The following is a 15,156-nucleotide window of genomic DNA, read 5'->3' on the forward strand; positions in this document are numbered from 1 at the left end:
TTGTCAGATACTTTTACTGCATCTATTGAAAGGATCATATGGTTCTTGTCTTTTATTAATGTGATATATCATGTTGGTTAATTTGTGATTATTGAACCGCCATGCAGCCAAAGAATAAATCCCACTTGTTCCTGGTGTGTGATTTTTTAAAATATGTGTCATTGGAATCCGTTTACTCATATTTTACTGAGAAATTTTGCATCCAGTTTCATCAGAAATATTGGCCTGTAGTTCTCTTATTTACTACAGTTTTTACCTGTTTTGGTATCAAGGTAATGCTGGCCTCAGAGAATGAATTTGGAAGTTTCCCTCCTTTTTCTATTTTTGGAATAGTTTGAGAAGAATAGGTATTTAACTCTTCTTTAAATGTCTTGTAGAATTACTTATGAAACCTCTGGCCCTGGACTTTTGTTCATTGGGAGATTTTTGTTTTTACTGCTGATTCAATTTTGTTGCTGTTTATCAGTCTGTTCAAGTTTTCTATGTTTTCCTCTTTCAGTTTTGGTGATTTATATGTTTGTAGGAGTTCATTTCTTCCAGGTTGTCCAGTTTGTTGACATATAGTTTTTCATAATATTCTCTTATAATTGTTTATCTTTCTGTGGTGTTGGTTATTATTTCTCCATTTTCATTGGTGATTTAAATTATTTGGATCTTTTCTCTTTTCTTTTTGATAAATTTGGCTAAGGGTTTATCAATTTTATTAATTTTTTTTCAAAGAACCAATGCCCAGTTTCATGGATTGTTTTTTTGTTTTTTTTTTTTGTTTAGTTTCTATATTATTTATTTCTGCTCTAATCTTTATAGTTTCCATTTTTCTGGCTTTAGGTTTTGTTTGTTGCTCATTTTCCAGCTCCTTTAGGTGTAAGATTAGGTTATTTGAGATTTTTCTCGCTTCTTAAGGTAAGCCTATGTTGCTATGTACTTCCCTCTTAAGACCAGTTTTCCTGCATCCCATAGATTTTGTACCATTGTGTTTTCATTTTCATGTGTTGCCATGTGTTTTTTAATTTTTATTTATTTATTTTTTTCCATGTGTTTTTTAAAAATTTCTTCTTTGATTTCCTGGTTGACCCATTTATTGTTTAGCAGTATGTTGTTTAACCTCCATATATTTGTGGTCTTTTTTTCTTTTAAAGATTTTATTTATTTATCAGAGTGAGAGAGGGGGAGAGAGCAAGCACAGGCAGACAGAATGGCAGTCAGAGGCAGAGGGAGAAGCAGGCTCCCTGCTGAGCAAGGAGCCCGATGTGGGACTCGATCCCAGGACGCTGGGATCATGACCCGAGCGGAAGGCAGCTGCTTAACCAACTGAGCCACCCAGGTGTCCCCATATATTTGTGGTCTTTCCAAATTTTTTCCTGTGGTTGATTTCAAGTTTCATAGCATTGTGTTCAGAAAATATGCATGGTATTGGGCACCTGGGTGGAATAATCAGTTAAGTGCTCAACTCTTGGTTTTTGTGCAGGTAGTGATCTCAGTGTTATGAGATGGAATCCTATGTTGGGCTCTGTGCTCAGGGCAGGGTCTTCTTGTTCTCTCTATCTCTCTCAAATAAATTTTTAAAAATATTTTTTTAAAGAAAATATGCATGGTATGATCTCAATCTTTTTGTACTTATGAGGCCTGATTTGTGACCTATATGGGATCTGTTCTGGAGAATATCCTATGTACATGTAAAAAGAATGTGTGTCCTGCTGCTTTAGGATGAAATGTTCTGCATATATTTGTTAAGTCTATCTGATCCAATGTGTCATTCAAAGCCACTGTTTCCTTGCTGATTTTCTGTTTTGATGATCTCTCCATTGATATAAGTGGAGTGTAAAATTCCCTAGACTAATTGTATTATTACCAATGAGTTTCCTTATGCTTGTTATTAATTATTTTATATATTTTAGTGCTCCTATGTTGGGCACATAAATATGTACAATTGTTAGATCTTCTTGTTGGATTGTCCTCTTTATTATTATATAGTGCCCTTCTTCAACTTTTGTTGTAGTCTTTGGTTTATAGTCTAGTTTGTCTGATAGAAATATTGTTACTCTGGCTTTCTTTTTTTTTAACATTTTTTTTAAGATTTTATTTATTTATTTGTAAGAGAGAGAGAGTGAGAGCAAGCACAGGCAGACAGAGTGGAAGGCAGAGTCAGAGGGAGAAGCAGGCTCCCTGCGGAGCAAGGAGCCTGATGTGGGACTCGATCCCAGGATGCTGGGATCATGACCTGAGCCGAAGGCAGCTGCTTAGCCAACTGAGCCACCCAGGCGTCCCCTCTGGCTTTCTTTTGATGATCATTTGTATGATGGATGTTTCTTTGCCCCCTGACTTTCAATCTTCAGGTGTCTTTAGGTCTGGAATGAGTCTCTTGTAGGCAGAGATGGAGAGGTCTTGTTTTTATATCCATTCCCACTCAGAGTTTCCCTTTAATACTTCTTGCAGGGCTGGTTTAGTGGTCATTAACTCCTTCAGTTTTTGTTTGTCTTGGAAACTCTTTATCTTTCCTTCTATTCTGAATAATAACCTTCTTGGATAAAATGTTTTGGCTGCATATTTTTCCTATTTATCATGAATATAATATGTCAGTCCCTTCTGGCTTGCCAAATTTCTTGTGAGAGATGTACAACTAGCTTAATGGATTTTCCCTTGTAAGGGAAATTCTTTTGTCTTGCTACTTTTAAGATTTTTTTCTTTATCACTATATTTTTCAAATTAAATTATAATATGTCTTGGGGTTGAGCTATTGATTTTGATGGGAGTTCTCTGCGCTCCTGGATCTGGATGTGTTCTCTCACCAGATTAGAGAAGTTTTCAGCTATGATTTCCTCAAATTAATTTTTTGCCCCCTTTACTCTCCTTTTTCTGTGACTCCTATAATACGAATGTTACTATGTTTGATGGAGTCACTGAGTTATCTAAGTCTATTCTCGTGTTCCATAATAATTCTTCATTAATTTACCATTATTTTATCCTCCATATTATTTATTCATTCCTTTGATTCTTCTGTCCTCGTGGTCATTACATAGTCTGTTTCCAGTCTCAGTTACTACATTCTTCATCTCTGACTGAATTTTTTTAAAACTCTTTTATTTCTGTTGTAAGGGCCTCCCTGATGTCTTCAAGCTTTTCTTAAACTCAGAGAGTATCCTCATGTTTATTCCTTTAAATTCTCCATCAGGTATGTTACTTATATAGGTTTTTCTTAGATCTGTGGCTGTGGCCTTATCTCGTTCTTTCATTTGGGATGAATTCCTCTGTCTTGGCATTTTGTCTAAGTCTCTGTATTTTTCTCTGTGCTAGAAAAGCTCATGATGTTTTCTTTTCCTGAGAGTAATGGCTTTATGAAGAAGAGGGCATATGGTGTCCAGGCCTGGAACTTCAGGGAATGGCTCTAGTTTGTGCTACGTGCACTCTGATGTTGTGTTTTGGTTGCTTTTTTCCTTTGGGCCAGTTATCTGCAGTTCTCCTTGCCTGTGTGGCCAGTGTTTGGTCCTTGGCCAGAAGATGGTGAGTTTTAACTAGGTGTGTTCTGGTCTTCTTGTTAAATGAGACCTGATACTATTTCCACTCGAACTGGGGCCCTGTAGAACTCTCTGATTAGGAGACATGGTGTGGGCAGTGGTTTGTGCTGGTATTCTGAAGAAAGGGCCTGCTGCAGTGGGATTCAGACAAGCTTTACAGAGAAAGGAAGTGCCACCAGAGTACAAGAGTGTGGGACTTGGTATAAGCAGGTTAGGCAGCCAGTGTCCATGGCTTTGTGTTGTTTACCACAGATAAGTGATTCTGTGTTTATTTTTTATTTTTTTATGCCCCACTTTTTTTGTTTTTATTTAAATTCCAGCAGAGTTAGCAAATTTTATTTAAATTCCAGCATAGTTAGCACAGAGTGTCAGGTGTACAATAGAGTGAGCAGTTCAGCAATTCTATACATCACTCAGTGCTCATAGTGATAAGTGTACTCTTTAGTCCCATTGCCTATTCCCCCCTTCTCCCCCACTAACCTCCACTCTGGTCACCATCAATTGGCTCTGTATAGTTTGTTTCTCGGTTTGTCTCTCTCTCTTTATTTTTCCTTGTTCATTTTGTTTTTTTTTTAAATTCTTCCTGGAGGACATCTGGGTGGCTCAGTCAGTTAAGCATCTGCCTTCAGAGAGGTTGTCCTTGGAGAGTCATCTTCCTCAACACCACATCTCAGGGAAGAGCTCCACAAAGAGGGGATAATCTCCCCATTGTGAACCCCAGGCATTCTTCAGATCTTTGTTTCCACTCCACCATCTGCCCGAGGTTGTTTGCCTACCTTCTCTCTAGGAGGAGGGCAGCACCCTTAGAGCTCTATCCCAGCCAAACCCACTGACCTTTAAAACTCAGGCTTTAAGCCTTGTTGGTTCCAAAGAACTCACAATCAGCCTCTCTCGCATCCCAGCCAAAGGCACTGGGAAGGTGTTCTTCTTGTGTGTATCACCTGTGTCCCTCTCTCTCCGTGACCGGCTCCCATCTGCAGCACCTTCAATCTATTCCTCTGTCTCTGCATTTCCTACCTTCCTTGATGTGGCTTCTTCTCTCTCTTTAGTTTCAAATATTCACTCACATTATACTTTTTGTTCTGTTTCCTTTGCTCATTCTATTCTAAATAGCAGCCACTCTTGTAGTACCAGTTTCAAGCTCATGGCAGCTGGTAGTACTGATACTGTAAATCATGCTTTCCTGGTGTCAAAGTTGATGCCAAGATTTCCAACCACAATCAGTGGAGACAGGAAATAAGTGAATGTTTAAAATGTAAATCTTGGGGGCGCCTGGGTGGCTCAGTGGGTTAAAGCCTCTGCCTTTGGCTCAGGTCATGATCCCAGGGTCCTGGGATCGAGCCCCGCATTGGGTTCTCTGCTCAGCAGGGAGCCTGCTTCCCTTCTTCTCTCTCTCTCTCTCTCTGCCTGCCTCTCTGCCTATTTGTGATCTCAGTCAAATTAAAAAAAAATTTTTTTTAATGTAAATCTTGGGACACCTGGGTGGCTCAGTTGGTTAAGCTGCTGCCTTCGGCTCAGGTCATGATCCCAGGGTCCTAGGATTGAGTCCTGCATTGGGCTCCTTGCTCAGCAGGGAGCCTGCTTCTCTCTCTGCCTCTGCCTGCTGCTCTACCTGCTTGTGTTCTCCCTCTCTCTCTCTGACAAATAAATAAATAAATAAAATCTTAAAAAAAAAAAGTAAATCTTATGATGTCTCTCCTTGTTTAAATATTTCAGTGGGTTTCTATGGATTCAGGATGAAAAACATCTTTAGTGTGGTGGGTGTAGCCCAGCTTAACTGGACCTTGCCTGTGCTTTCTATTCTTCCATGTTGCAGTCTGCCCTTGTCCCCGCTCATTCCCTTGCCTACCTTCCTGGTGCAAGGTTTGCTTTCTGTTTTTGGTGTCACTATCCCATTCTGGGCTAGGACTGTCAAAACATGCTTTTGTCTCTATCTGATATGTTTATCATTCCACTTTTCGACTAGTTCTTACTCCTCCTTTAAACCTATTGAAAATGCCTTTCCTTAAGCTGATCTTCCTTGTTTCTCCTGTTTCCGAACTGTCCTCCTCAATTTGTTCTCCCTCTGAAAACTCTGTCCTTTTTTCATAGCTCTTTTTCTAAATTTTCTTCTAGGCATCAGAGTGGGATTTTTTCCTCTTAGTGGGAACTTGTACCCAGTTTCTAAGATAAGAAATGAAACTTTTTGCAAAGTGATACCGATGGGGACACAGATGTGTCCTTAGCTTAGTAAGCTACAGTGCAAGACAACAATTCAAAGAAGTTCCTCTTCACAGCATAAAATCTGATGTGTGTTTTTTGTCATCCTTCAAACTGACCAGTCCATCTTCCCTTCCGCTGAGTAGTTCCACCTGCCTCTGTTCTCCAAAGCTCTTGAGCTTAGTTTTCAATGGTCTGTTCATTGCACTCAGCTTTTTTTGTGATCTACTTGCTGGATCAAAGGAATTTCGTAACAACTGTATAATTCTATTATCTTTTGATGTGTAATCTCCAATCCACTCTTAATTTCGATGCCAGTACATCTCCCTCCATAGTTACATAATTCCAAGCTATCATTTCTGAAAGTTTTTTTTTTTCATCACTGAATTTCCTGTTATGTCAGGAGATTTCTATATACCACACAGCAGAAAGGATGGGATCTACAGGCCAGCCAGGTGGTAATGACCCAGTCTCCAATCCCTATTTTACTGTCTGATTTCACTGACTACTTTGTGTACCATCTTTGCTAGTTTCTCTGGGAAGAAGACACTGAGATGGAGTCCCCCCAGGGAAGGAAGATACCTGGGAAAGAAAAAGGGTTGAAACAGGATTGTGTTGATAAGCCCTTTGACTGGTACACAGGCCTGGAAGAGTCTTCTGCACACCTGACAGGGAGCTCTGGATTGTCCATTAGGAGCATCCTGCGTGGGCCAGAAGTGACAAGACCCTTGCTTGGTCATTGCTGTGGACTTTCCCAGAAGAGTGGGGCTTGACTTGGAAACTTAGTCTGACCATGAAGGAGCACACAGGAGTCAAATAATCATCTCCTTTGCATCTGGGCAGTGACTCTTTCTGGGAGAGGGATCTGAACAGCACACTTTCATGTCCGCCACAATAGGTCAGCAAGTTTGATATATAAATGATTTAAATTGCAAGAGAAAAATTATAAATTTCCAGGGATATACCAGGGCAAAACCACAAGGAAATTACCACTACCTATGATGGATTTGGGCTTTATTCAAAGAAGAAACAAAGGAATTTATTTTGGTGTTATATTCTTGTCAAAAGCATGTTTGAAGGATATAGTAGAAGGTTTGATGAGCTAGAAAATACAAGTATAAATTAAGTATACAATATTCATCTTTGTTAATTGCATATGTGTGAAATATGATTGAAGGGAGAGGCAGCATGGCTTTGAGGAACCACCAGGAATACACAGCAAGAGTGAAATTACCCTAGTTTCATATACTGGCTCTGCCATTTTCCATGTTTTGACAGGTCCTTCTCCTTTCTGAATATTAGCCTCTTCACCATAAAAGCATGATGATGATGATAATAATACCATTTGAGATACTGTGAGGATCAGCTATAATAACAATAATAGCAATAGTAGTCACAGAAGAACAACAACAAAAGGATCACAAGCTGTAGCTTTTGTATGCCAGGCATTGTGTCAAATGCCAATACTTGTCTCATTTAATCCTCACAACAACTTTATGAGCTAGATACTATTCATATCCCTGATCCTTGAATGATTTCCTTAAGTAATCTGTTACATCTACTACTAGAACTGGTCAAAAAATTCAGTGAGGTTGCAGGATATAAAATCAAAGTACAGAAATCTATTACATTTTTGCACTAATTATGAGGTAGACAAAAGAGAAATTAAGAAAACACTTCTATTTACAATTGTACCGAGAATAAGAAAACACCTATGAATAAACTTAACCAAGGAGGTGAAAGACCTGTACCCTGAAAACTGTAACACACTGATGAAAGAAATTGAAGAAGACACAAACAAATGGAAAGACATTCCATGCTCATGGATTGGAAGAACAAATACTGTTAAAATGTTCATAGTCCCCAAAGCGATCTACAGATTTAATGTAATCCCTTCAAAATATCAGCAGCATTTTTCATAGAACTATAACAAATAATCTAAAAATTAGTATGGAACCACAAAAAAAAAAAAAACAAAAATAGCCAAAGCAACCTTGAAAAAGAGGAAAAAATCTGGAGGTATCACAATCAAACCCATGATTATATGGTCAAATAATTACTGAGAAAGAAGGCAAAAATTATGCAATAAGAAACAGATAGTATCTTCAAATGGTGTTGTGAAAACTGGATAACACATACACAAGAATGAAGCAATCATTTTCTTACACCATACACAAAGGTAAACTCAAAATGGATTAAAGACCTAACCATGAGTCCTGAAACCAAAAGACCTAGAAGAGTGGACAGGCAGTAATTTCTCTCACATTGGTTATAGCAACATTTTTCTATATGGTCAATTAATCCTTGACAAAGTAAGAAAGAATATCCAATGGCAAAAAGATGGTGTCTTCAACAAATAGTATTGGGAAAACTGGACAGCAACTTGCAGAAGAATGAAACTGGACCACTTTCTTACACCATACACAAAAGTAAGATCAACCCATTAAAATCCTAGAGGAGAATACAGACAGTAATAATCACTTTGACATTGGCTGTAGCAACTTCTTATTAGATATATCTCTTGAGGAAAAGGAAACAAAAAACAAAAATGAACTATTGGGACTACATCAAAATAAGAAGCTTCTGCACAGCATAGGAAACAAGCAACAAAATGAAAAGGCAACTGAATGAATGGGAGAAGATATTTGCAAATGACATAGCTAATAAAGGGGTTTGTATCAAAAATATATAAAAACTTACATGACACAACATCAAAAAACCCATAATAATCGTTAAAAAATGGACAGAGGACCTGAATAGACATTTTTCCAAAGAAGACATTTAGATGGCCAAGAGAAACATGAAAAGATGCTCAACATCACTCATTGTCAAGAAAATGCAAATCAAAACTACAATAAGATATCATTTCACACCATTCAAGAAACAACAGGTTGTGGGAAAGGATGTGGAGAAAGGGGAACCCTCTTGCAATAATGGTGGGAATGTAAACTTGTAAATACATTCTGGAATATGGTGTGGAGGTTCCTCAAAAATTTGAAAATGGGGGACGCCTGGGTGGCTCAGTGGGTTAAGCCGCTGCCTTCGGCTCAGGTCATGATCTCAGGGTCCTGGGATCGAGTCCCACATCGGGCTCTCTGCTCAGCAGGGAGCCTGCTTCCCTCTCTCTCTCTGCCTGCCTCTCCATCTACTTGTGATTTCTCTCTGTCAAATAAATAAATAAATAAATCTTAAAAAAAATTTGAAAATGGAACTACCATACAATGCAGCAATTGTACTACTAGATATTTATACAAATGATAGAAGAATACTGATTCAAAAGTACACAGGCACCCAGCTGTTTGTAGAAGCATTATCAAAAATAGCAAAATTATGGAAATAGCCCAAATGTCCATTGACTGATGAGTGGATAAAGAAGATATGCTGTATCTATCTATAAAACTATATATATATATATATATATATATATATATATATGAAATTAGTTATAGACATAGATATATAGTGAAAGAGATAGATAAAGAAGATATGTTATCTATCTGTAGATCAAAATATAGGTATAGGTAGGTGATCGACAGATGATATATAGATAGATAGATAATAGATAGATAGTGGAATATTATTCAGCCATAAAAAGAATGAAATCTTATCATTTTCAATGACATGGATGGAGCTAGAGAGTATTATGCTAAGCAAAATAAGTCAGTCAGAGAAAGACATACACCATAGGAGTTCACTTACATGTGGAATTTAGGAAACAAAACAGATGAGGATATGTGGCAAAAATAAAAAAGAGAGAGTCAAATGTCTTTATACACTTTTCATTTCAGTCTAATACACATGGAAGAAAGTGTATAATTGTGACCCTACATGTTGATGAACGCTCATAACATGCACATCACCTGTGTTACCATCACTGACACAACAAACTGACCATATATGACAGAAACTCCCATGGGAACTATGGGGCATGAATCATAGAGAATACATATGAGGCAGCATTCCCCTGCCTGGGGCATGGGACTGTTTCACGATGGGGTGTAATTCCACCATGGTGAATGACATGGGAGGGATTCCTGGGTTGGAATGTGGAAGTGAAAATCCCTTTACCTCAGGATAATGGCTCTATTTTCCACTGGACACAGAGTAGAGAGAATGAATCCCTAAGTGTTGTTGTCAGCCTTATTGCTATGGGGGGAGGTGAGCTTCCTTGAGAATGGAACCTGCTTTAGGAAAGTGCAGCGAGAAGTAGACAAAGGTAACCTGCATTCAGTCACAATGTCCCGTTCAGCACAAAGCCAGATCTGCAGAGTGATTCAGCTCTTCACTCTGTGGGGACTGAGCCAAATGGTCTCCTTGATTGTTCACCCAGTGTCGACTGATCTCTGAATCTCTTGATTTTCATATATATTCAATGAGATTCATCACATTATGTTTATTTTATGGAGAAAGTTATAGAAGCAGTAAACGTTAAATGATTTGCTCAAATCTCACAACTAGTCCAGATCATTGGAGTCATAGTTTGAAAGCTCTTTCAATACAATCAATTTTAATGATATTTTTCTCACAAGTTTTCAGTGGCTCTATATTTCTTCTACAAATGATTGGAAGTTCTTGGATGGTGGGAGTAAGCATTCAGTTGTCTAGAACTCGGCTTCAATCCACTTGCCTTAGCTAGTTTCCCACCATGACCCAAACTGTGCATTTCACCCAATCATCCTCTACCTGTAGCTCACCTGCCTTCCCTCACGCTCTCACACCACTGATCTCTTCTTTCCCAGTTTACAACTGTTAGTCAGCCTCTGTTTCACCTCCTACTGGAGATGTCATGGTGAACTGAGTCTCTTGTGTGAAGAGGTACTTATCCCCATTAGGAATATGAAGGAGTGTGCTCTTGAGGATTCTCATGGGGTTCTCCAGGGGTGTGCTCTTGAGGGTTCTCATGGGGGCAAGATCAAGCCTCTTTAGTCATTATGCAAAAATAGGAGAAGGTGTTTATGACACGATTCCATGTTCTCCAGGGAGCGATTCTACAGGGCATATGATTCAGTGTCATATAATGTTCTAGAATCAGTGCCCTGAAGCACTGAATTATATGTATGAGCAGGTGGCTTTTGAGTAGAGGTAAAACTTCTGATACAGTACCGAGAAATTTCAAGAGACAGAGTCAATAGGTAAGAAAGGGAGGATTCTGGTGTGTGTGTGTGTGTGTGTGTGTGTGTGTGTGTGTGTTGGTGGGTTTTCCATTTATATTTCCTCTCCAACTGATCGTGGAGATGCTGTTGAAGTGATGTGTCCATGCTCAGGAATCACTGGACACAGCTGACACATTGCTATAAGTAGACTCCTTGGTTTTGATGCTGGTGAATTTTCTTTTCTCTTTTTTTTCAGAGAAAAATTGAGGCAATAATTAGAGATGTAAGTACTCTGCACACATCAATCTCAAATCTTAGACTGTTGCAACTGAAAGGGAACTTGGTATAAGTGCCACTCCCATCTCCTCATCTGGAAGGGTGAAACCTACTTAGGGAGTAATCTGCCTAAATCTTTCTGTTAGGAGTTCTGCAAGACAGCATTGGGCCTCTAACTTCCAGAGCAAAGGTGCAGACAGGGCAGTCAGTGGCTTGTTACCAGTCATGAATGGCTTTTTTTTTTTTCTTCATAAGATGCTTATAGTCCATTGTATAAAGTTTTTCTATTTTATTTACATTACACGTTAAATTTTCCAATTTTCAAGATCTATCCACTTCTAAATATTTGGAACTAAATACACTTTATTCTTTTTTCTCATCAGAAATGGATTTCAAGTGTTTGATCCTGTGACTATAATTTACTGATTTCAGGAGTCTTTTCAATATGCAAATGATAATTAGCATGGTTAGTATAGACATTTACTCTTTTTAAAAAAATTTATTTATTTTTTTCAGCATAACAGTATTCATTGTGGACATTTACTCTTAATGGATGATACGGTCAAATGTAGAAATAAATCAAGCTGCCTTCTACTGTCTGCTAATGCCCTACTGGTCTTTACTCAAGGTGACATGAGCTGTGTCCTGTTCTCTTGGGTTCCTCAGCTCCCACAGTGTACTTCTGCTGGTTTTCAAACATCACACAAAGGCTAGTAGGTCTCCATTGAAACACTAGGGTGTCATCAAATACACGTGCTTTGAGTAGGACCATCTTCTTCCTTATGCCTTTTTCCTTCCACCGACTGTACCTTCCCCTGGTGACATGCTATGATTCGGTTATTCACACTCCCTCCACATTGAGAAGTATCAAATTCCTTACATAAATATCTCATAAACCCTTGTTATTACCTCTGCTTGCCAGTGTTGTATGTTGGCTTCACTCTTCTTTTTGGTACTCTCTTTCTTAAAGCCAGAGTGGATTTCCTCATTTTTTTATTCCATCATTCATCAAACATTGGTTTAGTATCAATTATAGGTCAGGGACTATTGTAGACATTGTGAATATAGCAATGAAGAAAACAAAATCTTGGATTCCTGGAGTTCATATTCGGTAAGGGAGTTAGACTTCATGTATCTATAATATATAAATATTATCATTAGGCAATATATACATATTTATACCTGTAAAATGTAGCTTCCTCACTTAAAGGTGTCAGCTGGAGATAATAGAGGAAAAACAGAGCAAGATAGAAGAGATAGGAATTCAAGAACTGAGAAAACAGTGGAATGATATTTTATGTATTATTTCAAGCTCTCTGTGGAGTGTGAAATCAGTGTATCCCTGTGATTACTGAGCCCAGAACATTGTAGGTGCTCAAACAGTATTTATTTAATAATTAATGATTAAATCAACTTCTTTTTTTTTAAAAGATTATTTATTTATTTGCCAGTGATAGAGGGAGAGAAAGCGAGCAAGCACAGGCAGACAGAGAGGCAGGCAGAGGCAGAGAGGGAAGCAGGCTCCCTGCCGAGCAAGGAGCCCGATGCGGGACTCGATCCCAGGACGCTGGGATCATGACCTGAGCCGAAGGCAGCCGCTTAACCAACTGAGCCACCCAGGCGTCCCTTAAATCAACTTCTTGATCAGAAAGGTAGTAGGAGAGGGAGAAAAGGAAGACAGAGATAGCAGAGACAGAGGAAATGTTTAAATCACATTTTCAGAATGATCGAAACTACATGATTCTATATTATTATGGTCACAAGGATTAGCCATTGAGAAGTGGCTCTTAAAACTTCCCATGCAGGCCAGGGCACCTGGGTGGCTCAGTTGGTTAAGTGTCCAACTCTTGATTTTGGCTCAGGTCATGATCTCAGGGTGGTGAGACTGAGCCCCGCTTGGCCTCTGGGCTCTGCACTGGGCACATAGCCCAAGATTCTCTCTTTTCCTCTCTCCCTCAGCTCCTAGCACATTTTCTCTCTCTTAAAAAATCATGCAGGTCAATCTCACTAGAATTGGCCATGACAGGCTGCAAAATCAGTAAACCTAAAGGCATTCACACAATTTACAGATTGCCTAAGACAAGTACATCCAAGTTCAAAGCCCTCTATTCCTGCTGAGATTACAGGAATCAAGTCACACATAGGCATTTTGAACATGGTGAATATTCATAAGAAGTCAATTGTCCTATAACTTTAAATTATTAGGTGGTTTGGCAACTTGCATATCTTTTCTCATTTCACTACCTTTTAATTCTTTGACATTTGTAGTTTTAAAAATTTCTACTTACATAAAATTGAGAAAAAACAGATGATATTAATAGATAGCAACGTTGTGGGAAATGGAACCTCAGTTATAAATATCGATGTTTACTTTAAGGTGGGTTTAATTTTCAAACTGTTTAATGTACACATCACAAAAACATTTTGATAATATTTTGTGCTTTTCAGACAAGACTCCAGAACCGGCATTCTTCACTTTCTCTTTTTTATTTAAAACGTTCATTATTCAGAGTGATTGGCCATTTCTAAAATCACCAAAATGAATTTAGTCAGGACGTGTTCCTCTTTACATCTTCAGCCAAGAATATTTGGGGGGAATTGCAGACGCAGACTCTCAGCTATTGGACTCTGACTTCATAATTTGTATACAATGTCCCTAAAAACAAATGCTCTCCACCACTGAAATGAAAAGGCAAAATCAAAGCTCTGTGGCTGAATTCATCCTCCTGGGCTTTTCTAACTTTCCTGAACTCCAAGAGCAGCTCTTTGGGGTTTTCTTGGTTGTCTACCTGGTGACTCTGTTGGGAAATGTCATCATTATAGTCATCATCTCCTTGGAACAGAGCCTCCACGTGCCTATGTACCTGTTCCTCCAGAATTTGTCTGTGGTGGACGTGAGTTTCAGTGCAGTCATTATGCCTGAAATGCTGGTGGTCCTCTCCACTGAGAAAACGTCAATTTCATTTATAAGCTGTTTTGCACAGATGTATTTCATTCTTTTTTTTGGTGGCACTGAATGTTTTCTCCTGGGGGCTATGGCTTATGACCGATTTGCTGCAATCTGTCATCCTCTGAACTACCCAATGATTATGAACAAAAGGGTTTTCATGAAACTACTTATAATGTCATGGGCCTTAGGTTTCATGTTAGGTACTGTGCAGACATCATGGGTTTTCAGTTTTCCCTTCTGTGGTCCCAATGAAATCAATCATATCTCTTGTGAAACCCCAGCAGTGCTAGAACTTGCATGTGCAGATACCTTTCTGTTTGAAATCTATGCATTCACTGGCACCATTTTGATTATCATTGTTCCTTTTGTGTTGATTCTCTTGTCTTACATTCGGATTCTCTTTGCCATCCTGAAGATGCCATCAGCCACTGGGAGGCAAAAGGCCTTTTCCACCTGTGCCTCCCACCTCACGTCTGTGACCCTCTTCTATGGCACGGCCAGTATGACTTATTTACAACCGAAATCTGGCTACTCCCCAGAAACCAAGAAGCTGATGTCATTGTCTTACTCACTTCTTACACCTCTGCTGAATCCACTGATCTACAGCTTGAGAAACAGTGAGATGAAAAAAGCTTTGATGAAACTGTGGCGCAGAAAAGTGGATTCACACCCATTCTGATAGTACTGAGAAGACATGTGATATTTGGTCACTGTTTGACTGAACTCTATATAAAATGGCCAAACATTCTATATTCCTATGTATGAACATGTTTAATTTGATTTTTCCACATTCAATATTAGGGATCTTCAACAGTGTACTGCTGTTATTCATTTTTTATAGAACATAGAATACAACACTTGATCCATTCCTGTACTACAACATCCAGGGCATTAGTGGACTGTGTCATTAGAAGGACGTTTCAATAAACAACTTCAACCCTCCATTATATGTACTGATATTTTATTTCTGATACATTCTTCAAAGAGACTCTGATGAGATCAAAAGTATGTGTCACATAAACATGACAGTTAACATTCTTTGAAACCCATTTCCTGTGATTGGCCAGACACAAGGACTCCATGTGGGATGTAAAAATGTAGACTCTCAACTCCCACCAAAGAC

The 15,156-nt window shown here is 38.7% G+C and overlaps 1 protein-coding gene across 1 annotated transcript; it reads left to right on the forward strand.

The window, feature by feature from the left end:
- The first annotated feature begins 13,767 nt into the window (after window positions 1-13,767).
- LOC101681239 (olfactory receptor 10A6) lies at window positions 13,768-14,712 on the forward strand. Its single transcript, XM_004752164.1, has one exon. The coding sequence runs from the start codon at window positions 13,768-13,770 to the stop codon at window positions 14,710-14,712; it is 945 nt and encodes a 314-aa protein (XP_004752221.1).
- Window positions 14,713-15,156: the final 444 nt, after the last annotated feature.

The sequence above is a fragment of the Mustela putorius genome, unplaced genomic scaffold, assembly GCF_011764305.1.
Source record: "Mustela putorius furo isolate JIRA1106 unplaced genomic scaffold, ASM1176430v1.1 tig00003859_pilon_pilon_pilon, whole genome shotgun sequence".
Lineage (NCBI taxonomy): Eukaryota > Metazoa > Chordata > Mammalia > Carnivora > Mustelidae > Mustela > Mustela putorius.

Coding starts and splice junctions, on each gene's coding strand:
- LOC101681239 (XM_004752164.1), top strand. CDS start 13,768: ATGAAAAGGCAAAATCAAAGCTCTGTGGCTGAATTCATCCTCCTGGGC.